General features: G+C 35.5%; 1 protein-coding gene across 1 annotated transcript in view; it reads right to left on the bottom strand.

Moving 5' to 3' along the window:
* Positions 1-25,492, bottom strand: part of WDR36 (WD repeat domain 36) — a 43,825-nt gene extending 18,333 nt beyond the window's left edge. Inside the window, exons 1-15 of the mRNA XM_043595255.1 lie at positions 25,104-25,492; positions 22,587-22,614; positions 20,393-20,493; positions 15,543-15,660; positions 14,444-14,576; positions 12,907-12,961; positions 11,381-11,513; positions 10,923-11,098; positions 10,493-10,613; positions 9,952-10,017; positions 8,588-8,674; positions 7,150-7,295; positions 2,758-2,872; positions 2,109-2,274; positions 1,761-1,869 (exon numbers count right to left, since the gene is read on the bottom strand). Of these exons, the coding sequence (XP_043451190.1) occupies positions 1,761-1,869; positions 2,109-2,274; positions 2,758-2,872; positions 7,150-7,295; positions 8,588-8,674; positions 9,952-10,017; positions 10,493-10,613; positions 10,923-11,098; positions 11,381-11,513; positions 12,907-12,961; positions 14,444-14,576; positions 15,543-15,660; positions 20,393-20,493; positions 22,587-22,614; positions 25,104-25,265 (1,716 nt within the window). The 5' untranslated portion in view covers positions 25,266-25,492. The remainder of the gene's footprint in view (positions 1-1,760; positions 1,870-2,108; positions 2,275-2,757; positions 2,873-7,149; positions 7,296-8,587; positions 8,675-9,951; positions 10,018-10,492; positions 10,614-10,922; positions 11,099-11,380; positions 11,514-12,906; positions 12,962-14,443; positions 14,577-15,542; positions 15,661-20,392; positions 20,494-22,586; positions 22,615-25,103) is intronic.
* Between the last annotated feature and the right edge of the window lie 573 nt (positions 25,493-26,065).

The following is a 26,065-nucleotide window of genomic DNA, read 5'->3' as shown; positions in this document are numbered from 1 at the left end:
CACTAAAGAATCTATATATTAGACTGGCTTTCTTAGAGTCCAAAATGATTTTGAAAACAAGAATGCAAATGCCCTTGGGCGCCTGGGTGGCTCAGTCGGTTGGGCATCGGTTGGGCGTCTGACTTCGGCTCAGGTCATGATGGTACAGATTATGTGTTTGAGCCCTGCATTGGGTTCTGTGCTGACAGCTCAGAGCCTGGAGGCTGCTTCAGATTCTGTGTCTCCGTCTCTCTCTGCTCCTCCCCTGCTCACACTGTGTCTCTCTCACAAATAAACAAACATTAAAAAAAAAAAGGAATGCAAATTCCCTTAAAATATTAAAGTTACTACACAAGAACTTCTATTTGTCGCTTCAGTTAAAGATCCTTTTATAATGATGTTTTCATTCCAAAATGTGATTTAACACCACAGTAATTAGAATTGCAAAATAAAAGTAAATAATAAACTACTTATGGCGCCTTAAAGAAGCTATATATCTTTTCTGTTGATATAAATGGATAAATAGCTCTCATTTTCCTGTAGCATATAAGTGTTGTGAGGCTTAGATCAGGCCATATATGAAAGAAGACTCCCCCCCCAAAAAAACTTTAATGTTTATAATGGTAGATTATTCATCCAGGAGTTTAAACACACCACAAGGATTATCACCATCCATATTAACAGATGATACTGGGATAAGTGGACTCCAATCTGTTCATTGGGTTGTAGTGATACAGCAGAAACTCAAACCTTAAGGTACAGTGAGTTTAATTTACAGAATCATGTATTTAAGGACAGGGAAAATGACTCTGATAGGTAATCTGTGTTATACGCTCACAGATTTAACTGAACAGGAATAATTTATTGCTGAGTAGGAGAAATTCCAGACATACAAGTTCAAAATAAGGTTTGAAAAGGAAAGAAAGAAAGGGCAAGCTGGCACCGACTGGTTTTAAAAATGCATCAAAAAATTTCATCAAAATCACTCCACTCCTGCCCTCATTTCTACAGATGATAACACAACAAATTATGTTGCCAATTTCCTATCTGCAGAACAACAATTTCCTGGATTTTTCCCCTATATTTTTAAGGGAATGGATAAACTGCTGATTTTTGGTACAAGAATGGATAAATAAATATAGATGTTAGAATTGTCACTAAATAGCCCAGATTTTAATTTTTTCCTGTTTTCAAGTGAATCAAGATGTGAGTGACGAAAAATAACAATATATAAACTTAATGTAGCCTCAATATATATTTTTCAGACTAGAGTACTTTTTGTATCTTATATCCCACTATAAAAACGTAATAGTAAGCCAAAACACATTTTTATTGATTAAACTCTTTTAGAGTTAAGAAATCTAAACTCTAGAAATAACACTAAGCTAGAATAAACCAGATACCAGATATTCAAGGTCCCCTACTATTCATTTGTTATGCATTCAGAAAATAAGAAATGAATTCTCCCAACCTAGTTTAATACTAAATACTTATGTTTCAATAGATCATTTATTCTCCAAAGGATATTTTAGCGTTGTTTAGAGTTTAGGAGAAAAAGATGAACTCTGAGATTTATTTATACTTCAATCTGATGGCATTAACTTCTTTATATTCTAAATTTTCTTTAAAACTGTATTCTTTGAAAATTAATTTCCAAATTATTTTGAATATCCCATATCAAAACTTTAATTCTATTAAAGGGCAATAGTTTTAATATATTTTAACCTAAACAGAAACAGAAATTAGTCAAGTTTTATTTAAACATCAAAAGTTCGTTTTACCAGGTCATTTATTTGGCCGTGGTGTCCAGAAAACTCTCTGACAATCTTCCTAGTTTCAATATCCAGAACACTAATGGAGAAGTCATCCAAGGCAAGTCCCAGAATGCCACTAGTAAGATAAACACACCAGTTTTAATAAACAAACCAACAAACCTTTCACATTAAAATGTCATAGTCATTTTAATTTTTTTTTTAATAATCAAGCATACCTGTGGGGAAATTTAAAAAAATTCTGTTCCTTTACATTAAATGTATAATTTTCCCACCTGATAAATTATGTACTTACATTATGACTTTTACCAAAAACATCAAAAATAAAATCCGTAATCATTAAAGGAAAAACTTTACCTGTCTCTATGTAGCAGCATCATATTCGGAGACGAATCAAGGCTCATAGAGTGTATTAAAATTTTGTTTTTAAAGTTCCAGAACTTGAGTAATCCTTCACTACCAGTTGTAATTGTCAACTGGTTTAAGCCATCCACTGCAACACCTCTAACAGATCCTTTATGAGCTTTAAACCATATGTTAAAAGGAAAAAGACATTAAGAAAATGGCACTGCCTCTCTAAACACTACACAGAGTGATTCCTTCATTTAAATTTCTAAGTTCCCTCTATTTAGCTCCCTTAAAATCTTAAAATTAATCTGGATTTCAGAAGATTATTATATTGCTGTAATTAAAACAATATCAATCCGGTTGATGCCAGAAAGCTTAAGATTTTCTGCTTAATGAAAGGGGAAGAAAACGCAAATTTTAATTTGTATAATATCCACTTTCCTCTAATCTATCCATAACTTCATTCTATTTAAGTATTTCAACATGGTGTTTATAGTAGGTGTAATGGCAGTAACTGCTAGATAGGGTTGACGGTAACCCATCTACAACCTTACCAAAATGCCTGGCACTCAAGAATTTAATAAATGCCAGAGACAGTTAGTTATTAGCCTTGTATATTATTATTTTTTTTAATAAAAAAAGGGAAAAAATTCATTACCTTGATCCTCGCCAAAACTTCCTCGATGAATACCAGACTGCATATTATATACATCTACAGTTCCTGATGACAGACCAATTACAGCGAAGTTTCCACAAGAAGTTATATCTACTGCCTTTGGAAAAAAAAATTTTGTAACACAAATTATACAAAAAATAACTAATATTTTTACTGAACTTTATGGTTTCCAAATGTCTTTTCACCTACTAATTACCTCATTAAAAAAAAAAGAAGCATTCTAAATGAATTGCCTCATTAATTTTCGTAAAGATAATGTCATTGTACTTGGGTGTATAAGAAATAACTGCTTGATTCTATGTCCATTCTCTAAGAAGTATACAGAAATTATTATCCAAGAAAATAAAACATAACCAAAGTTAACTCAATTGAAATTTACAAAGTCAGAAGAATTGTATTTCAGCTGGCTTTCAATTTTAATTTATTCACAATACTGCTAAAGTCAAAGTATTCCACCGCCTAATTTCTTTACCTTACCTTATGTAATTGCTTCTACAGCAGATATAAAACTGAAAACATATCATTAGGATGGTCATCATTATTATATTAAGCTTCAACTTTATTGTCTATAAAAACAGGCTAACAACAGAAAACATCATAGGATTGTTGCAAGAATAATATAAAATAATGCCTGTTAGGGGCATCTGAGTGGTTCAGCCAGTTAAGCATCTGACTCTTGATTTTGGCTCAGGTCATGATCTCATTATCGTGAGACTAAGCCCCATGTCAGGCTCCACACTGTGCACAGAGTCTGCTTAAGATTCTCTCTCTCTCCCCACCCCCATTCTGCCCCTCCTCCCCTCACGTGTGTGCATATGCACACATGCTTTCTCTCTCTCAAAAAAAAATAATGCATGTTAGGCACAGAGCCTAGAAGAAAGTAAGCACACAAAAAATGTTAGCTGTAATTATCGTTACCACTACTAGTACAACAGCTACTCAAAACTGTGCAGGTAAACTTAAGGGGCTTAAGATAAAATCTCTATGGTTTACAAAAACAGTATAAAAGCTTAAAACTGGATTTTTGTACTATAGAGAATAGAGCATACATACTTTCAAAATGCCTTGTACAAAACAGAATCGACTATGTAATTATACTTTCAATAAGTTAAACACAGGTATTCACTAAAAAACAGAATAGATAAGTTCATCAAGGTTACATGATAGATCAGTACACAAAAATTAATTATATTTCAACACGCTAGCAATAAACAATCCAAAACAAAATTAAGAAAGAACTCCATAATAGCATTAAAAACAATAAGATACCAGAAAACCAAAGAAGTATGAGACTTGTACACAGACAACCACAAAATACTGCTGACAGAAATTAAGGATCTAAATAAATGGAAAGACATCCCATGTTCATGGATCAGAAGTAATATTAATATGGTAACACTCCTCAAACTGATTTACGGTATCAACAAAACCCCTACCAAAATCCTAGCTGCTTTCTTTGCAGAAATTGACAAGCAGATCCTAAAATTCACATGGACATGCAAGAGATTAGAAGAGCCAAAACAATCTTGAAAAAAGAACTTGGAGGATTCAATTTTTCTGATTTTAAAACTTAACACAAAGGTACCATAGTCAAGACAGTGTGGTTCTGGCATAAAGACAGACATATAAAACAATGGAATAGAACTGAGAATCTTGAAATAAAACCTCATATTCATGTCAAATTTATTTTTGGCAAGCATGCCAAGACTATTCAATGGGGGAAAGAACAGTCTTTTGAACAGTGATGCTGAGACAACTAGATATTCATATGTAACAGAATGAACTTGGACCCCTACATACATCATACACATAAATTAACTCCGAAAGGATTATAGGCTTAAATGTAATAGCTAAAACTATGAAACTCCTTAGCACAAATCACAGGAGTAAATCTTCATGGCCCTGGGTTAGGCAACAATTTTCCAACAACCATCAGCAAAAAAAAAAAAAGAAAGAAAGAAAAGATAGGTTGGACTTAATCAAAATAAAAACTCTTATACTGAAAATGATTATCAACAAGAAAACGAAATGACAGCCCACATAAAGGGGAAAAAACACTGCGTATCTGATAAGGGATTTAGATCCAGAATACACAAACAGCTAATACAACTCAATATAAAAAGACAACCCCTTTAATGCGCACAGAATTGAAAAGACATTTCTCCAAAGAAGACATACAAACAATCAGTAAACACATGTAAAGAGGCTCAACACTGAGTCCGAAACACAAATCACAATGAGATACTACTATATACCAACAAGGATGGCAATAATCAAAAGAGCAATCACAAGTGTTCATTAAAATGTATAGACATCAAAACACTTATACATTGCTAATGGGAGTATAAAAAGGTGCAGCCACTTTGGAAAACAGGTTGGCAGTTCCCCACAAATGTTAAACAGAGTTGCATTATGACCTAATGATTCCAGTCCTAGGTATAAATGCAGAGAAACAAAAACATATGTTCACATAAAAACTTATGTGTGGTAGGGTCCCCTCCCTAAGAATGTGAAAACAAAACAAAACAAAACAAAAAAACAAAAAACCTCAAGGCAACCTGGCTCTACCCATACATGATAACAACATCCCTCATGACCTTGTAACGTAAGACCACTTAATCAGACTGCATGTTTCTGTGTTACCATATATGGTAGACAAAGAAATAGAAAATGTACAAAACAATGCCACATGAAGTTTGGGGCTCAGTTCTTTGGGTACAAACCCAACTGAGCCATGCTGGCACAAATAAAGTTACTTCCTGGAAAGAAAAGCCTGGGAGTCACGACTTCTTTTGTGAAAATCCTGCTACAATGCACTAATGTTAGCATTATTTATAAGAGTCAAGAAGTAGAAACAACATAAATAACATCAACTAATCAATGGCTAAATAAAATGTGGTTTCTACACAAATGTAGTAGTGCCCACAATAAAACAAGTATGTTATAAATGCTATAACATGAATAAACTTTGAAAACATTATGCTAAGTGATGGAAAAGCCAATCAGAAAGACTATATCTTGTATGATTCCATTTACATTAAATGCCCAGAATAGGAAAATCTATAGAAATAAAAAGCAGATTGTGGTTACCTACGTTAGGGAGAAGGGAGAGAAGTGAGAGAATAGGGTTTCTTTTTGAGTTGATAAGAATATTCTAAAATTAGACTGATTAGATTTTAGTGATGATTTCCCAATCCTATGAATATACCAAAAATTACTGGACTGTACACTTTAAAAGAGAATTTTATGGTTTATAAAATATATTAATAAAACTGTTTCTTACAAAGTAGAAGGAGGGCACCTGGGTGACTCAGTCGATTAAATGTCCAACTTTTGATTTTGTCTCAGGTCATGATTTCATGGTCCTAAGATTGAGCCCTGCGTCAGGCCCTATACTGGGCACAGAGCCCGTGTAAGATTCTCTGTCTCTCCTTTGCCCTTCCCCACACAGATGTGTGCTTTCTCTCTCTCTCACTAAAACAACAACAAAATCCAAAAAAGAAGCAACAACTCTGCAAACCAGAATATAACAATGCTTCTTTATATCTGAAAATCTGACGCAACAGAAGTGGATTAACATATTAACAAAAGCAAACAGAAACAAAAAATTTCTAAAGAGGAGTAAACTCTTAAGTAAACACTGGAATTTAAAAGCTGTATTTAAGGGGCACCAGGGTGGCTCAGTTGGTTAAGCGTCCAACTCTTGGTTTCAGCTCAGGTCATTATCTCACAGTTTGTGAGTTTGAGCCTGGCATTGGTCTCTGTGCCAAGAGTGTGGAGCCCGCTTAGGATTCTCTCTCCTTCACTCTCTCTGCCTCTCTCTCAAAAATAAAGTAAAAAAAATATACATAAAAAATGAAAGGTATATTTAAGAAAGGCTTAGAACTCAATTAGAATTTCTCTATAAGGCACTTCTCAAGAGACAAATATAAGAAAATAAAGGCTTTACATAACTTCTATACCTATAAGTCATTAAAGAGTTAGCTAAATCTTACTCCTATATCAGAAGAAATCAAGAAAGAAAAAAAAAACCCTTAAGATTCACATTCATTAAATATAGTTCTGTATACTCAACATAATTAAGGTAAGAAAGTTCATTGATAAATGCTGAATTCATCTTCAGAGGGTATTCTGAGTAATCCTACTTAATTAGAAAACTAAAGCAACTAATATACATCTAATTAAGCAAAACTTAACTTAAACCTAAAATAATTCTCTACAGTTGGAAAACCTAACACTATTAGAAAATAATTTAAAAATGTTAAACTGCTGTTTCAACCCATATGATCATTAATAAACTTGAGTGTAACAAGATTGCCGCAGGACAATTTTACAGGAGAAAATGCTCTTATCAACAAGCTCAAGCTCACTTACTGTTGCGGTTATGTCATCTGTCTTCAGCTCTTTTGGCTTGAGAAAGTAAGCGCCTATGGTAGATCTCTGATAGTTCCAAGTTGAACAAGACAGTTTACCTTGATGGCAAGCAATGATACTATCCCAGTCACTTTCACGAGCCTCCTCTAAAATATAATGAAAATCATAAATCAAATTATTTTTCATTCCCTCACTCATTCATTTACCTATTACTTATTAAGAATATAATATTCTATGTTATCATTAGGCACTAGGGACTGATGGTGTACAGGTAATTTCGGATAGCAATGAGCTTCTAATCTAACAAGAAATTCTGTGGGCACCTGGGTGGCTCACTGGTTGAGCTTCATTTCGGCTCAGGTCACGATCTTATGGTTCATGAGTTCAAGCCCTGTGTTGGGCTCTGCACTGACAGTGAGGAGTCTGCTTGGGATTCTCTCTCCCTCTCTCCATCTCTGTTCCTCCCCTGCTCACACACTCTTTATCTCTCAAAAATAAATAATAAACTTAAAAAAATTTTTTAAAAAAGCAATTCTGATTAGAAGAAATTATAATAAATAATGATAGTGTCTTATAAAAGCACTCAGCGAGAGTTTACAAAGAGACTTGAGGACAGTAATAAATGGCTCCCTGAAAGAAGCAATAAAACAAACATCAATTAATTGGGGGCAGGGACACAAATAGGTTCAAGAGTAACTTGAACAAAAAGAAGTAAGTGATGCATTTCCTGAGAAGGATGGGAAGCAGACAAGGCAACTGGGGCCATATCACAAAGTCGTGAAAGCTGTGTTCATAAGAGGAGATTACATCCTACAGGCAGTAAGGGGCCTCTAAAAGATTTTTAAGCAGGTGAGTAACATGATTCAGATGTCTGAGATCACTCAGGTTCTAAGATAAAAAATGGAAAGCAGGGTGGTCAAAATAAAAGTTTAAAAAAAAAAAAAAGGAAAGAAACCATCATCAGGTTGATATAAGAACCTCGAAATGGAAATGGTGCCTTATTTCTATGGTAGTTTTCACTCAACAATCAACAATTCAATTCTGTGAATGAAACACCACTCTAATAATGTAGCATATAAGGACCTCAGTATATTCTGATTTTGATTACAATAGAACTTTAAGTTCTCTATTCTTACCTTTTTATATTAGTGACTTTCATTACACCAGACATATAATAGAATAAAAAGGGCTACAAAATGAGATACCAAATACTGTTTATTAATAGGTCTTACAGAGAAGACCAAAACCTGAAATTAAAAGATAACTGCAAATTATAAATAATTCTTTTTCAGTCTTCACATTAGATTAGTAGGCACTTGGGGTACTTCCAAATGCTTATTAATGCCTGCAAAAACATTCTTTAAAATGAAGAAAACTTAAAAATAGTAGGAAAAATAGAAAAACAGAACTTCTTGGAATACAGTGTTAAGTTACCTACCAGCTGCAAAATTTGTGATGGGTGGAAGTCTTACTGACAAGGCATTCTGAAGTCCTTTACGTTTGACTCTCTTCTTATTTATTAATCCTGGAGTTGAGGGAGAGAAGAACATAGCTATGGATCCTTCTTAATGAAAAATGAACATAAAAGAGAAGCACAAGAGAACTACACAGCTCAAGATACTCTTATTTAAGTTAGGAACCAAATAAAGATGATGTTATAACCACTATTACTTAAATCATTTTTGAAATTTAGTCTATATAATTAGATAAGAAAATAAACTATGAGATATAAATAATTGAAAAAAAGGTTAAAAAATCATTTTTTACAGATGATACGATGGTAATATAGTCATGTCAATCAAGAGAAACAACCAAATAATTAGAATAATCATTTTATTGGACAAAATACAGAACCAATAAAAAAAAGTGAGTTCTACAATGCAGTAATATTTAAGATCACTATAATTATTAGTTGGTAATTATAACATATTACATATTCTTATATAGTAATTACTAAATACTAAATATTGCAGATAGAAATATGATGAACAAAGATTACATCTATAACACTAGCAAAAAAAAATGTTAGCATATTATAAAAAAATACATAAGATACCACTGAATAATCTCAAATATGGAAGACCAACAGGAGGAAAACTAAAAAACAAATAAACAAACAAACAAAAACTTCATTAAAGCACTAAGGAAAATAAAAAGTAACCTGAATGAGGATATATCATATCCCTAGATGTGAAGATTCTTAAAGATATCAAATCTCTCCAATTTAATTTCTAGAAGTGTTACTTTGAATGCTGATTAAAGAATGATCCTTAAAAAAAAAAAGATCTTGTAACTCATCTGGAAGTATATACAAACATGAATAGCCAGGACAGTAGCTAAAAAGAGGAGTAATTATGAATAAAACTGAAAAACATTTTTTTTTATTTATAAAATCTTTCAAATGCTGGAAACTATGGGAAAAGATACAGAATAAAGTAAGTTCTTTCTGTAAAAAGATGGGACACTGCTTACTTCAATGCCTTCTCTAATGTCCCTTCCATGTTTAAAATCCTGCATTCTACACATGGCTCAAGATAAGTCATTGATGTCTTTTGGGTGGCAGCAGTATGTTTTTACCACCCAAGCTGTCTAATTCTTTTCAATAACCTTATAGCAGCACCTCAACCACTTCTACAGCAACACTGATGTTAAAAATCTATTACTCTTCCATACAGGGGTTTTTTTAATTTTATCCAAGAAAAAAGGAAATTTATCAATGAAACCTCATCTGGTTGTCTCACAGTATCTTGAAACGTTTTTTTTGTGACCAGTAGCTTTTTTTTCGTCTTGCAAATGACCTACCATGTCCCAAACTCTTGTTAAATTTTTCATGTATTGTGGAAAATGATTGAAGAGTTCCATCTTGACCTGTTGATATATGTAGAAAATACCTATCAAACTTCATCAAAACAATGGATCATTTGAATGACAGATCTTAATGATTTAAAACTTGAAGTTACAGTTTGGGATACTTTAAAAGGAGAGCTAAATTGCAACTACTTCATTATAATATTCACCTGTACAAAGAATGCCATTTAGTAAGAACCAAGGATAATATGAGTTACTAATAATTTTCAGCAGATTATGAGACTTGGCAAGGGCCACAGTTTCAGAATCCAGCCACCTGTCTGTGAAGATCAGTAAATAAAATAACATTCTAAATGAAGACAGTATCTACAGTGCTTCCTGAAGTTTTCAAAAAGAATCTCCTCATTTACTCAGATTTCCAAATCACTCAAATTCAAATCTGAATCTGAAAATTCAATACCAAACCTAATAATTATTAAATACCCTGCTCTCAATACTTTCTGGGATAAACTAATAGGATGAAGCAGAAACTCACTTGCACTAAGAATTTGCTGTCCGTTTTGTCCATAATATCTGATTTTGGTAAGAGGAGCACTATGTCCCATTCTGAATCTCAAAAGCCGGCCTTCACCTGTAGGACCATCAAATATCCATATCTGCCAAGAAATAAAAAGGTAAGGTTCTTTCACAATGTGTTAAATGATTTGTAAGCAGTCAAATCATCTTCTACACCTATCAACTGGCACTGGGTAGTGCTGACTCTGGAGAAGGGGCTGGGGAAAGATGAACTGTAACTCTTTTTCACTTCACTGCAATCATGTAACCTGCTGTACTTTTGTTTCATCTATACCATTACCGTATCCCATTTTCCTTTCATCGTCTAGGTTTTAGGCTGATACACTAAAACAGGCTTGCAATAACCCCAAGGGTAAAAGCCAGGAAAATGATAACAACAATAATAATACCCTCAGAGCATTGTCGGCACCATTTGTGACAAGAAGGGGCTCTCTATGGAGAAATGTCAGTCCGGCAATCGCTGTAGAATGAGCATTTCTCATCTGATTGATTAACTTTTTGTCTTCTAGATCCCAGAGTCCAATATGGCCACATGGGCTTCCAGCTGCCATTATTGGATGACCATCTGTTATTAAAAATAAAATACATTAAGAAAAACATGCTCCATAAAACAACCAAACGTAACAATTCTTCTCTCCATCCCTTTAATCCATAAACATCAGGTTAGAAAAAACTATGCACCAGTAATCTATCCATATTCCTATGGCTATTTGTAATGCAGTATTTCACTTATTTCTATTAAATACATTAACTTGCAAGAAAACATCCACTTGGAAAATTTCTATAAGCTTCAAAGTATACATTTTAAACATTCTTAACTCTTACTAATAATTAAGTTAAAAGTTACCTGTACGAAATGAAATTGAAGTAATAGGTCCCCAGTCTTGACGAAACTTCATTAATGTTTCATCGAATTTAATGTTGTGAATGATAACCTGACCTGACATAAGACCAACAGCAACAACATCCACAGCTGGTGCCTGAAATTTAAATTACTCACTTTTTATTCTTAATCAAAATAGCTTCAATAATCCTGACGTTATGCATCATTAATTATGTAAAAGAAATAATAGAATATCTTCTTGAGGATGGCAAAAAAAACAAAAAACAAAAAACAAAAAAAAACCAACCTAGTAAGTATTACCATTCTAGCATACTTTGATTGCTATTCCACATGGCAATATTTAGGAATGATTTTTTCAAGTTACTTCCCAGCTTCAAATCTGGTAGTCACCATCAATCCCCTCATTCCTAAAACACAGCTGACTCAGTAAGAAAACAGCCATAAAAGAAAAGGAATCTGATGTATGAAATCACTACAGATCAGTGACTGGAAAGAAACAAAAGAGATACAGCTCTTAGAAAACATAAAAAGGCTTGCCATATGCCTGGCAACATAAAAGGCCAACTACAAAGGGAGTGAACAGTTCTTTATCCAAGGAAACAAAAACCTATAAAACATGTTAAAAGGCAAAAAAGTCTTAGGATTAGTCTGTCCCAGCTCTAATATTTTATGAATAGAATCTTCATTTTATCAATGGTATTATATACAGGCTCTATAATAAGTTTCTCTATTTTAGCACAGAAGATCAATGTTCAATACCATTACAGAATAGAATCACGCTAACCATTTTATTAATCTACCATCATGTGACCATGATGCATGAGACCCTGGGGATATTAAAACAAGTATGATTCCTTGCCCTCAAGGGACCTAATCCTCTGATACCTCTGGGGTCTTATGGGTAGGCAAAAGCACAGCAAGGTTGATGGTACTGAGAGAGAATGAAAGAATGAATAGAAGTTGGGCAGGTATAAGCAAGAGCTATTCAGAAGGACAAGGATATACTGGCAGTATACGTGTCCAAGATTCTCTGCAGACCTACATCATTCATACATGTTCCGCAGTCTCATGAAAACAAAAGCAGTTATTTATGGAAAAGTGCAATTAAAAATGTTAGGATTCGGGTCCCAACTATTCCAAGCTACAACCTTCAAAATTAGAACAAATTTCTCTGCATGACCTACAATCTCCCTTGCTTTACTGAACAACTAACTCATCTCCATCATCTCCACTCTGCACAAGGCACTGGACTACACGCTTACAAAATGATTGGTAAACATTGTTCCATAGCAACTATAGGTTTAGAGCCTAATTCCAGGTAAAAAGATTTCCATAAATGTTTATAGACAAAGGCATTATTGTTTTCAATGACATTTCCAAAACACTACCTTTTAGGGCAATATTTATAAAAATAAACTACTTTGTATATTATTTTTGTCTTCAGGTCTAAAAAATATGGTTGACCCCTAAAACTGAAAGATCACACTACTAACTTCATTTCTTCTCTGACTTAACAAAAAAATACTAACCTGCTGAAGAGCTGTGACTCCAATTTTCCATCCCAGAAACGTATACAGAAGCTTACTACAGGAAGAAAAGTAGTTGAAAGTTTTTATTTTTTAGGGAAACAAAATCGACTATATATTAAAAAGCAAAATAATAATCGGTCATATTTAAGTTGTTTCTCTGACCCACAGTATTCTAAGTACATATATATTAACTTATTTAATACTCAAAATGATTCCATGAGGTAGATATTATCACCATTATCCAGATAAGAAAATAAGAAACTTAATTATGTGAAACAATTAAGCTAAGGTTCTATGGCTAATAATTCATAGAGCCCAGACAGACCAACTCCAGATCCTATGCCCCATGCTGCTAGTAACTACTATATTATGCGAACTCTTTAAGAAACAGAAAAAAAAAACAAGCTAAAAATCATTTTATATTACAGACTATGACAAAAAACCATCTTAGAATGTAGGTGGATCTTGTTTTTTCACTGCAATGTGTTTCTAGAAAAATATTACCAATGGGAATATAACTATGATACTTATGTTATATAACTGTCACATGACAATAGTGATGCTGCTCTAAATTACAGAATCAAGCCACAAATGATAAAGTCCATGAAGAAACAGATTCTGAAATTGTTATAATGATATTCAATAAAGTATTAAATCATATAGTAAATTTAGTAAGTGGGCACAGATTACTCAATGATTATCCAAGGAATATTTAATGTAAAATAGTGTGTAAACATCACATAAAGAGCCTCAATATATAATGCAGGAGCAGAGACAATACTTCTGTCATTATCCCTAAACCTACAAGGGTAGGTAGTCAATATTTGCTAAATTGAATGAAAACACTGATTTAAAACTACGAACTAGGATAAATGTTAAACCTTTGAGAATCTTATTTTCCCTTTCAAATTTATGAGGGATTTAGAAAGTACAATTTGGATGGTCAAATATTTTTGCCTTTTTAATGCTATACAAAGATTGAACTATCACTTTTTTCTCCAGATAAATGTTCAAATAACAGGTGGAGGTATTCAAAACCATTTACCTAGCCCTCCAGCTATACCAATAATATTATAGTAAATGTCCATCAAGTTTGTGGTTGATAATACAAGGACTTTTACCCTAAAAATGATTCCTAAATGCTAGCACTAAATTAATACTGATTGACTTTGCCTTCTCCTACTTCTTCAGTTTATTGAAAACTAGATGCTGTCCAGTGACCAACACATAATTACTTTCTTATGTTACTTTACTAGAGTCTTCTCTATAGTTATATGGATTCTTTACAGATTAGGGCCATTAGTATATACTTTTAAATGGATACTTATGAAGCTGCCTACCATATGCCAGGACCACATGCCACCTTTTGCCTATGTGATACCGTGAGTAACAACACCAAAAGTAGGTATACTTATAGAAGGCCCTCAGGTAAACATATAAAGGCAGGGAGAATTGAGAGACTTAAGTATGCATTAGGGAGTAGTAGGTAAGGATAAGATGGGAACCACCTACATTATATTCTAAATAAAGTGCTTACTTGGATTTTACATTCCACAACTGTAGGCTTCCTTGTTCACTGCCAAGAAGTATTTTATTCAAGTAGGTACTTGGGTGCAAAATTGCAGAAATTTTAAATACTGATTTATCAAAAGTCAATTGCAGATATTCCTCTACAAAAGTAAAAGTTATAAACAACATGTAATTATTTTTCATATATCCATATATCTAGCCCTTAAAGTAAGCCTACCATATCAGAGATGTATGTCTTAATATAAACCAAAGACTTACATTCGAACCTTTACACATTCCTTGAGAAATTAAATGTGATGAGGGGCAACTTGTAAATGTAATTTAGACTGTCAAAAGTTTTCTAAAATTCTAATATCAGTACTATTAAAAATTCCACTCATTGCTGAACTTGTCTATAGGAATAAAAAATAAGGCTTAAAAAAAGGAATCAGCCTTACTATTTTTATAATTTGATCAAGAGGCAGAGTGAATATTCCAAAGTGAAGTACTTATACTGAACTCTTCCATGGAGTGAAAGGCCAAATATCTAGGGAGATTTATGGGTCTCTCAAAGATGTAAAAAGTAAGAGGCAAATCTTGGTGAAAGTAAAAACAGTGATGCTCATACATTTCCACCAAACATAGCTTGCTACCACTGTATAAGACTATCACAGTTAAAGAACACTGACTCATATTCTTAGAGAAAGGATGTATACTTTCCTTTAGGTTATAGGATCTTTACAGGATCTTTAGTTTACTACCACAATCTCCTTTGCGGAAAGTTGAAAATACAAACCAAGAGTTACTCAGGTGTAATCATATACCAAAATGCACTCTACAGAGAAAATAATTCACGCATCACTGAACTTGGAGAACTGCAATGGAAAATGTATTAGCTGAAATTAATACATTAAACAGGTTATAAATACTATAGTTAGCTCCTAGCTGACTAAAATTATCTATACATTTTTTACTTACAACCTTTTTCTTCATATATATTAAAGAGTCTAAATTTTTTTCTGATTACATGTGAAACCTGACATGGAAGTTGTGTTTACACAGGTTTTTAATTTTAGCTGCACACATACTATCCGCCATGATAATGCAATAAATTGGCTCATTCTTACCTTCTGAATATATGTGCCAAATAATAAGAATGCTGTCAGTATCAACAGAGATAATGTGATCCCCAAAGGGTTGCAGCAGATGGATTTCTGCTTTATGACCCTTAAAGGTGTGTACTACCTACAATGTTAAAGTTCAAAAGAATTTAATATTATTACTCATTCAACATTTAACATTATTCATATTAACCAAAAACATGCTAATCCTAAAGATGCTCTCATTAAGAAATGTAATCCAACTTTTGATTATCCAAGGTTAGATTAACAAATGGCAAGGAACCAGGCATTTTCACCTGCTCCCTCAGCCAGTCCAATAATAAGGAAGCCTAAACTAGAAACATAGAAATGAGACCTCTGAAGTTCAACCTCACAACTGACTTAGGGAGGACACATACAGCCGGGTTGTTCACCCAATCTAACCAGCACTACTCCATGCATCCTAAAAAAATGGTTATGTTCTAGAAGGCTAACTCTATAAGCTCCATTACCAGCTGGCTTCCAGATGAGATAGGGAGGATAGAGTACTTCTGTTTTGACACACAGAGACCCTTATCCTTACAGTAGCTGCATTCCTTAAGAACTACAGCCCCTTCTCCATGATTTCAGTTCTCACCAAATTCTAGAAACGTTATTTCTTCTCCTTGTCCTTTGGACCTAGAAGTGGTAACAGCTTCCTACAATTCCTGCAATTAGTCTCCCATGCCTTGCCACCCTTACTTTCTCTCTATTTGTATCTTCCAGGGAAAACTACAAACTGCAGTATTTTGTATTAAAAAAAAAAAAAAAAGATATTTTTCCTGACTCTAAAAATTCAAATAAGTCCCATTAAAGACCTCCACAGGTAAACTGCCCTCCTCTGCCACAGGCAGTGATGATGGAGGACCCTGGGAACAAATGTCAGTCCAAATTAGACCTTAACAAGTACACTGATCCAAATCCTTGGCTATCTAGGCAGCCATACTGCCACTTCCCTTTTCATTCGGGACCTCCTGAGCCAGGTCATCTCTCAAGGCTGTTTTTCCAGAACAAACTTAGAAACTGAATGAGAGATTAAGAAAAGACCCTTCCTTACCAGTGTAGAAAATAGAGAATCTAGTTTTCTCTATACAGAGAACCACTTGGTTCTTAGAAAAGGAGTCATGGGCTGAGTTGTTCATAATGAAAAAGTCAATCCACATAAAGTAGTGGCATAAATAAAATGAAAACATGACAGTTCAAAACCTCAGGAATACAGCAAAGGCAATATAAGAGAGAAGTATATTATCAATTCAGGGCTTCCTAGAGAAGGAAGAAAGGTCTCAAATACATAACGTAAACTTTCACCTAAAAGAGCCGAAAAAAGAACAGCAAATGAAGCCCAAAACAGCAGAAGAAGGGAAATGATTTTAGAGCAGAAATCAATGACAGCAAAATTAAAAAAAAAAAAAAAAAAAAAAGTAGAAAAAAAAAAAATCAATGAAACCAGAAGCTGGTTCTTTAAAAGAATTAACAAAATTAATAAACTACTAGCAGGACTGATCAAAAAGAAAAAAGAAAAGACCCAAATAAATAAAATCACAAATGAAAGAGGAGAGATCACAACCAACACCACAGAAATACAAACAATAATAAGAGAATATTATGAAAAATTATATGCCAACAAATTGGGCAATCTGGAAGAGATGGACAAATTCCAAAACATGTAAACTACCAAAACTGAAACAGGAGGAAACAGAAAATTTGAACAGACCCATAACGAGTAAAGAAATTAAATCAGTAATAAAAAAATCTCTCATAAAACAAAAGTTCAGAGCCAGATGGCTTTCCAGGGGAAATCTACCAAACATTTTAAGAAGAGTTAACATCTATTCTTTTTAAGCTGTTCCAAAAAAGTAAAAATGGAAGGAAAACTTCCAAACTCATTCTATGAGGCCAGTATTACCTTGATTCCAAAACCAGACAAAGACCCCACTAAAACGGAGAACTATAGACCAATTTCCCTGATGAACATGGATGTAAAAATTCTCAAGATAATAGCAAACTGGATCCAACAATACATTAAAAGAATTATTCACCATGATCAAGTGGGATTTATTCCTGGAATGCAGGGTTGGTTCAATATCTGCAAATCAATCAATGTGATACATCACATTAATAAAAGGATAAGAACCACGTGATCCTCTCAACAGATGCAGAAAAAGCATTTGACAAAAAACAGCATCCTTTCTTGATAAAAACCCTCAAGAGGTATGGATAGAAGGAACACACCTCAAGATCATAAGGACATATATGAAAGACCCACAGCTAATATCATCCTCAATGGGGGAAGACTAAGAGCTTTTCCCCTACAGGCAGAAACATGACAGGGATGTCCACTCTCACCATTGTTATTCAACATAGTGTTGGAAGTCCTAGCCTCAGCAATCAGGCAGCAAAAAAGAAATAAAGGGCATCCAAATCAGCAAGAAGGAAGTCAAACTTTCACTATTTGCAGATGACATGATACTCTATGTGGAAAACCCAAAAGACTCAACCAAAAAACTGCTACAACTGATACATGAATTCAGCAAAGTCAAAGGATATGAAAACCAATGTACAGAAATTGGTTTCATTTCTATACACCAATAATGAAGCAGCAGAAAACAAAATCAAGGAATCAATCCTATTTACAATTGAACAAAAAACCATAAGATACCTAAGAATAAATCTAACCAAAGAGGTAAAGATCTATACTCTGAAAACTACAAAACAGTAAGAAACAGAAAAATATTCCATGCTTGTGGATTGGAAGAACAAATAGTGTTAAAATGTTGATACTGCCCAAAATAATCTACATAGTCAATGCAACCCCTATCAAAATAACACCAGCATTCTTCACAGAGCTAGAACAAACAGTTCTAAAATTTGCATGGAACCAGAAAAAAATCCCAAATAACCAAAGTACTGTTGGAAAAGAAAACCAAAGCAGGAGGCATCACAATTCTGGACTTAAGCTGTATCAGAAAGCTGTAATCAAGAGAGTATGGTACTGTCACAAAAACAGACACTCAGATCAGTGGAACAGAATAGAGAACCCAGAAATGGACCCACAAACGTATGGCCAACTAACCTTTGGCAAAGTAGGAAAGAATATCTCATGGAAAAAAGAGTCTCTTCAGTAAATGGTGTTGGGAAAACTAGACAGAGACACGCAAAAGAGAACCTGGACCACTTTCTTATACCACAGACAAAATAAACTCAAAATGGGTGAAAGACCTAAACGTAAGACAGGAAGCCATCAAAATCCTAGAGAAGAAAATAGGCGACAACATCTTTGACCTCAGCTGCAACAACTTCTTACTTGACGTGTCTCTGGAGGCAAAGGAAACAAAAGCAAAGATGCTACTGGGACCTCATCAAGATAAAATGCTTCTGCAAAACGAAGGAAACAATCAGCAAAACTAAAAGTCAACCAATGGAATAGAAGATATTTGCAAGTGACATATCAAAGAGTTAGTATCTGAACTCTATAAACAACTTATCAACCTCAACACCCAAAAAACCAATAATCCAGTGAAGAAATGGGCAAAAAAACCATGAATAGACACTTTTCCAATGAAAACACGGCTAACAGACACATGAGAAGATGCTCAACATAACTCATCACCAGAGAAATACAAATGAAAACCACAATGAGATACCACCTCACACCTGTCAGGATGGCTAACATTAACAACTTAGGCAACAACAGATGTTAGCAAGGATACGGAGAAAGAGGAACCCTTTTGTGCTGCTGGTGGGAATGCAAACTGGTGCAGCCACTCTGGAAGCCACTCAAAGACTCTTTTTTTTTTTTTAATTTTTTTTTTCAACGTTTATTTATTTTTGGGACAGAGAGAGACAGAGCATGAACGGGGGAGGGGCAGAGAGAGAGGGAGACACAGAATCGGAAACAGGCTCCAGGCTCTGAGCCATCAGCCCAGAGACTGACGCGGGGCTCGAACTCACGGACTGCGAGATCGTGACCTGGCTGAAGTCGGACGCTTAACCGACTGCGCCACCCGGGCGCCCCATCAAAGACTCTTAAATACAGAGAAGAAACTGAGAGTTGCTGGCAGGGTGGTAGGTGGGGGGATGGGCTAAAAGGTAAATGGGTGATGGCCATTAAGAAGGGCACTTGTTGGGATGAGCGCTGGGTATTTTATGTTAGTATGAATCACTAAATTCGATTCCTGAAATCATTATTAGACTATACACTCACTAGCTTGGATTTAAAAAAATTTTTTACCTTTTATTTTACTGTTTTAAGTGAGAGAGGAACACAGCATGAGCTGGGGAGGGGCAGGGAGAGAGGGAGACAGAATCCAAAGCGGGCTCCAGACTCTGAGCTGTCAGCACAGAGCCTGACATGGGGCTCAAACCCACAAACTGTGAGAGCATGACCTCAGCAGAAGTCAGAGGCTCAACTGACTGAGCCACCCAGGCGCCTCTCACTAACTTGGATTAAAAAAAAAAAAAAGAAAAGGAAAAAAAAACCAATCTCCTGGGAAAGCATTTTCAAAAGTATTTTCTAAATCCTACCCCACCGAAAAATACAAAGTAGAAAGCTCAGGATATGAGACCCAACTGGGCAGGAAAATTTTGAAGAAGCTGCCCAAATAATTCTGATGTTCAACCCTGATGAAGAAAACTGAAGTGCCAGTTTTAACTAGTTTTGAAAATTTGATGAAATCAACTTTCTCTTCCTCCAGAAAACCAGATAAATGTTTAAAATAAAACAAGTACATGTCCAGAGCATTCTAGTAGAAGAACAGCAACATTAAAGTTCCCTCCACTTTCACTACAATTAACTATTAACTGCAAAAAACACATTAAAATAGTTCAGTGATACAAACCTCTTTATTACGGGCAAATGCAGAGAAAACATTCCCATAAGCAGCAAAGACTAGCCTCCCATCAGCTGCCATACAGCAGATATCCTGTGGGACAGAGTTACCTAGGTAAAAGACAATATAAAAGAAATAAGAAATTGTAAGATCTTGGCACAGATAGAAATCTCAAGTATACATATACCATTTTCCATGGCTATAATTAAAAAATATGCATCTATGTGTAGATACATGAATAAAAACTAATAATCGGTATAAACTTGACTTCAATGTTACTTTATACTTCTAATAATAACTACCAGACTGAGAATATTAAATCACTTGATCTTCCCTAAGAGAATTAAAATCTAATATTTACAGACATTAAAATGTAATCCTAAAGAAATGAAAAGCATTTTGAGGTTATTTGGAAAAAATTCACACTTCACATAAAAAAACTGGCAGATAGTTATCAACCCCTCATGTAAATGCCTTCAGGAATGTCACATTTACTTATAACTCTAGGAAAATTTTTAAAGTAAATCAAGACCTAATCCCTATTTAAGTCTATGCTTTGGGAAAACCTCAGAAAAATTCCCTATGATACTCTAAATCCTGACCCTTTAAGTGAACAATACAGTTATCTACTCAGTCTTCTCCAAGGCAAATATGCCTATCACCTCTAGCCATTTCTCACACGATATGATTTCTTTATTCCTCTCTATCTTGGTCACATTGGCCTTTTCTTTTTATTCCTTGTTTTAGGGGCAGGAGAGTTAGAAGATAGATGATTGTTTTAAGTATTTTTCATGCTGCATATTCTACTTTAAGATTTCATTCCCAGGACATCTGGGTGGCCCAGTCTGTTAAGCGTCTGACTCTTGATCTTAGCCCAGATCATGATCTCACGGTTCGTGAGCTCAAGCCCCACACTGGGCTCTGTACTGACAGTGCAGAGTCTGCTTGGGGTTCTCTCTCTCCCTCTCTCTGCCCCTCCCCCACACACGTGCTCGCCTGCTCTCTCTCAAAATAAACAAAACTTAAAAAAAAATTTCATTCCCCAAATACTATTTTCATAGGTTTATTAATCACTTTGTATTCAACTTAGGTTATAGTGCCCTTCTATAATCGTTTTAAAATTTTAAGTTAATCAGACACATACACTAGGTTCCTTATAGCTCTCCTCTGTTTCTGTTACAAAGATCACATTTCATGGTTCTACTACAGTCTCTCAGCCCTGGCAGGCCCTTTATTCTGTAAAACAGTTTCCAAAAAAATAAATTTTCCTTCTATTGGAAAAGTATCAAAACGTAGGAAAAGGGAAAACCCTTCCTTACAGTAGAAGGAATGATGGAACCCGAAAATCACTATTTGGTAATCATCATTCTAATAACTGGTTCAGGCAAGTACCATCACTAAGTGACAAAACAGTGGGTAAAACTCTCAAGAGTAACAGGATATTTACACTGTCTCACTGTATCTAACCACAAGATACTTATTAATTACAAAGAGTAAAACTTTAAAATGGAGCCTCCTGACAAATCTTACCTTAATAAAATGATCAAAGTTACCACTGCCAGGAATAGAACCAATCAACAGCATGTGCCTGCTAATAAAATTCACTGAGAATTCTGAATTATTTCTTTGTTATTCTTGCCATAGTGCATAACCTGAATCTAATCATGAGAAAACAGCAGAAAAGGTCAAATTGAAGGACATTCTATAAAAGAACTGGCCTATACTCTTCAAAAATATCAATGCTGTGAAACACAAAGTCTAATGAACTATTCTAAATTTAAAAAGACTAAAGAGATGACAACTAAATGTGACATCTGATCCTATCCTGAACTTATTTTTTAACTATGTAAGTTTATCAGAAATACACAATGAATTTCTTATATATTCTGTGTCTTAAAATTAATGACAAAAACTTAATATATTAAAAAAAATTTTTTTTAACATTTATTTTTGAGCAACAGAGTGATACTGAGCATAAGTGAGGGAGGGGAAGACTGAGAGGGAGACGCAGAATCCAAAGCAGGCTCCATGCCTCAAGCTGTCAGCACAGAGCCCAACATGGGGCTCGAACTCACGAACCACAAGATCATGACCTGAGCCAAAGTCAGACGCTTAATGGACTGAGCCACCCAGGTGCCCCCCAAATTTAATATTTTTAAAAGACACTAAACATGAATGAATTCAGGATGAAGTTTATACTTACTTACTGCCACCAGACTAAGTTTCTGAACCTGTTTTTAAAAAGAAAAAAATATATATTAGATTATAATTGCTTTTGTTAATGAAAATTTAACACTTGAAAACTAAGATAATCTCATACATAAATCTGCTATGCTCTCTTTCCTAAAAAATATATTTACTGACCCTAATTTTTCATTATTAGGAAAACTTACATTTTCAACTATTTCATCAGGAGTGGTGATGGAAGGGGGACATAAACGTTTTCTACAAAGGGTCATATAGTAAATACTTCAGGGCTTGGCAGGCTATGTGGTCTTTGCTGAAACTATGCAACTGCTAACAAAACTTGAAAGCAACCACATATAATATATAAACAAATGTGTATAGCTCTATTCCAATAAATTTGACTTATGTATACAGAAATTTGATTTTCATGTAATTTTAATATGTCACGACATATTATTAGTTTTTATTTTTTCTCCAACCATTTAAAAATGTCAAAACTGGGGCACATGGGTGGCTCAGTCGGTTAACCGTCCAGGTTTGGCTCAGGTCACGATCTCACAGTCCGTGAGTTCGAGCCCCGCGTCGGGCTCTGGGCTGATAGCTCAGAGCCTGGAGCCTGCTTCCGATTCTGTGTCTCCCTCTCTCTCTGACCCTCCCCCATTCATGCTCTGTCTCTCTCTGTCTCAAAAATAAATAAACGTTAAAAAAAATTTTTTTTTAAATGTCAAAACCACCCATCTGTGAAGCACAGAGTTCAGTGAGGTATAAGTGTAAATTCAAATCCCAGAGATGCTAGAATATTAAGACTGAAAGGGCCCTTGGAGATCAAATTACATATCCCATATTTCTTTTTTCTTTCTTTCTTTTTTTTTTTTTTTTTACATATCCTATATTTCTTAAATGTAAACACACACAGGTCTCCATACCATGCAAAATTTAATTATACTGTATTCTACTATTGTGGAAAATTTTACTTAGAGATCATTATATTAGAATAAGCTCGAACAAATAAACTCAAAACACTTAAACTCAAAAAGATAAAAATGTCACAGATATACAAAAACAAATGCAGGATAGGACTGGCTTGCAGGCTGTAATTAGCTGATCCCAATCTATGGTTACTGATCCACCAACATGACCTTGACAAAATTAATCAATCTCCCTGTGTCTCAAATTCCTCCTCATCTGTAAAATAAGAATTAAAATAAGTACCAGGCACCTGAGTGGCTCAGATGGTTAAGAATCCGACTCTTGATTTTAGCACAGGTCATGATTTCATTGTTTATTGGATGGAGCCCCTCTTCCTCACAGTCAGTGCAAAGCCCAAATGGGATTCTCTCTCTCCCTCTCTCTCTCTACCCCTTCACCACTAGCGTGCCCGTGCTTGCGTGCTTTCTCTCTCTCTCTCTCAAAATAAATAAACTTAAAAAAAATTAAATAAAATAGGTACCTGCTTTATGGAGTTGTTATGAGTATTCAATGTATAAAATGTGTTAACGGAGCCAGGCATAATTAACGTTTAATAAACGTTAGCTGCCATCACCAGCACCATCTCCACTTTGGGCATGTCCCTCACTTTCCTCTTCCACTAACTCAACCAGCTACCAACAACCAACTCTTCTTGCTACTAACACATTTGCTTCCCACAATCCTTAAAAGAATGCAACTTCACAGCTCAGCTTCCACAAAAAGCGCTTCATCAACACTGGCTATTATCATCTTTATCATAAAGAAAAGCTCCCTGCTTTCACAGAGCATACATTCCTTCGGAGAAGATGAAGGGGAAAAAGTAAACAGCAACAAAAGACTATGATTCATAAGAAATTAAAGGAGAAAAACCATCACTAACAACCAGGAAGCCCTGGGACAAATAACTTAATTTCTGAGATTGTTTCCTAGTTTATACAAGGGTGCTACGGAAAACGGTATACGATACATATCTCACAAAGAAGTTGCTGCCAGGCTTAGACTAAGAAGCACCGTACGAGACCCTCAAATGTTAGTAGAAAATAGATGCTCATGGGAAGTTTAAGGAAACTAGTTTGCTACCAAATGTGAACAGTCCCCAAAATCATAATTAATCTCACCCCCTCCAAGATCTTCCAATGTATTTTAGTCTGAATTTCTAATCCAACGTGTCAGAAATTGCACAATAAAATGTCTTACAAGTCCTTCTCGTTAAGAGGGGGCAGAAACTGGTCTTAATCACGTTTACATCTTCAAGGGAACCTGAACAGATATTTACTGAACAAATACATTGCTATAGAACTGAAATGTTCTCTGGTACTTTTCCCTAGCTGGACAGCCTCCGAAACTCGCCCCAAGCGGATTGCAAGGGCTACAACAACAGCACGTGGATGTGAAGTCGTGATGAAACTGGACAGGTAGGAGTTAGGGAAGAGACGGCAGAAACGCAAGCCCTTGATCAGTGGGGGAGCAGAGCAGGACTGCCCCTGGAGAGAGCTGAGGCAGCTCTCAGCTGGAGGCTAAGAGGGTGGTTCCCGGGAGGCTGGCGAAGGAAGAAGTCACTCACGTCATAGGTGTGGAAGCTCTTGCCCACGCAGGTCGTCACATAGAATCGGCGCTTCAGAGCACTGAACCGCACCACGTGTGGAATGTCGTTGCTAAAAAGCCCCAAAGCCCGGAAACCCGCGAAAAGCGCGCTGCTGGTTCGACCTCGCGTCCCACCCTCCATCGATACTGCGGTCCAGGTTCCTCTGAGCTCCAGTCCCGATGAAAACCAGCGGACCAGGTCCTTCACTTCTTCTCGTGGCAGTTCTTTAACCGCTCTACAAACTCACAAGCGCTTCCGGTTTCCCCTGCCAATCGGTTAGCAGACACGGCTCTTAGTGCAATTGAAAAAGAACTCCCACCAGAGCTCGCAGAGGAGGCGCGACTTCGGTTCCGCGGGCGGTCGTCTCCAGCGTTCCAGAGATGTTCCCCACGTCTGGTGGGGTTGAAAGAAAACTGCAACAGGGACCTTGGAGGAGGGCGAGCGGCAGGGGAAGCGGAACGACCCGGACTGTGAAGGGAGACCAGGTGTAGTGTTGACAGAGTCAAGTTAAACGTGCAGTTATAAAATTGCATAAAACCATGAGACTCTCGAGAAAATCTGAACACTGGATATTTGATGATATTAAGAAATCATTGTTGGGCCGCGTGGGTGGCTCAGTCGGTTGAGCGTCCGACTTGGGCTGAGGTCATGGTCTCGGGGTCGGTGAGTTCGAGCCCCGCGTCAGGCTATGTGCTAACAGCTCAGAGCCTGGAGCCTGCCTCAGATTCTGTGTCTCTCTCTCTGTCTCTCTCTGCCCCTCCCCCACTCATATTCTTTCTCTCTCTCTCTCTCTCTCTCTCTCTCTGTCAAAAGTAAACAAAAAAATTTTAATAATAAAAAAGAAATTATTGTTAATTTTTATATGTGATATTAGCATTGTGATTATGCTTTTAAAGATTCTTACCTTTTGTAGATAGATACCGACATATTTACGGATGAAG

The sequence above is a fragment of the Prionailurus bengalensis genome, chromosome A1 (assembly GCF_016509475.1).
Source record: "Prionailurus bengalensis isolate Pbe53 chromosome A1, Fcat_Pben_1.1_paternal_pri, whole genome shotgun sequence".
Lineage (NCBI taxonomy): Eukaryota > Metazoa > Chordata > Mammalia > Carnivora > Felidae > Prionailurus > Prionailurus bengalensis.
The sequence above is the reverse complement of the archived record's forward strand: the minus strand, read 5'-3'. Positions and strand labels throughout refer to the sequence as shown.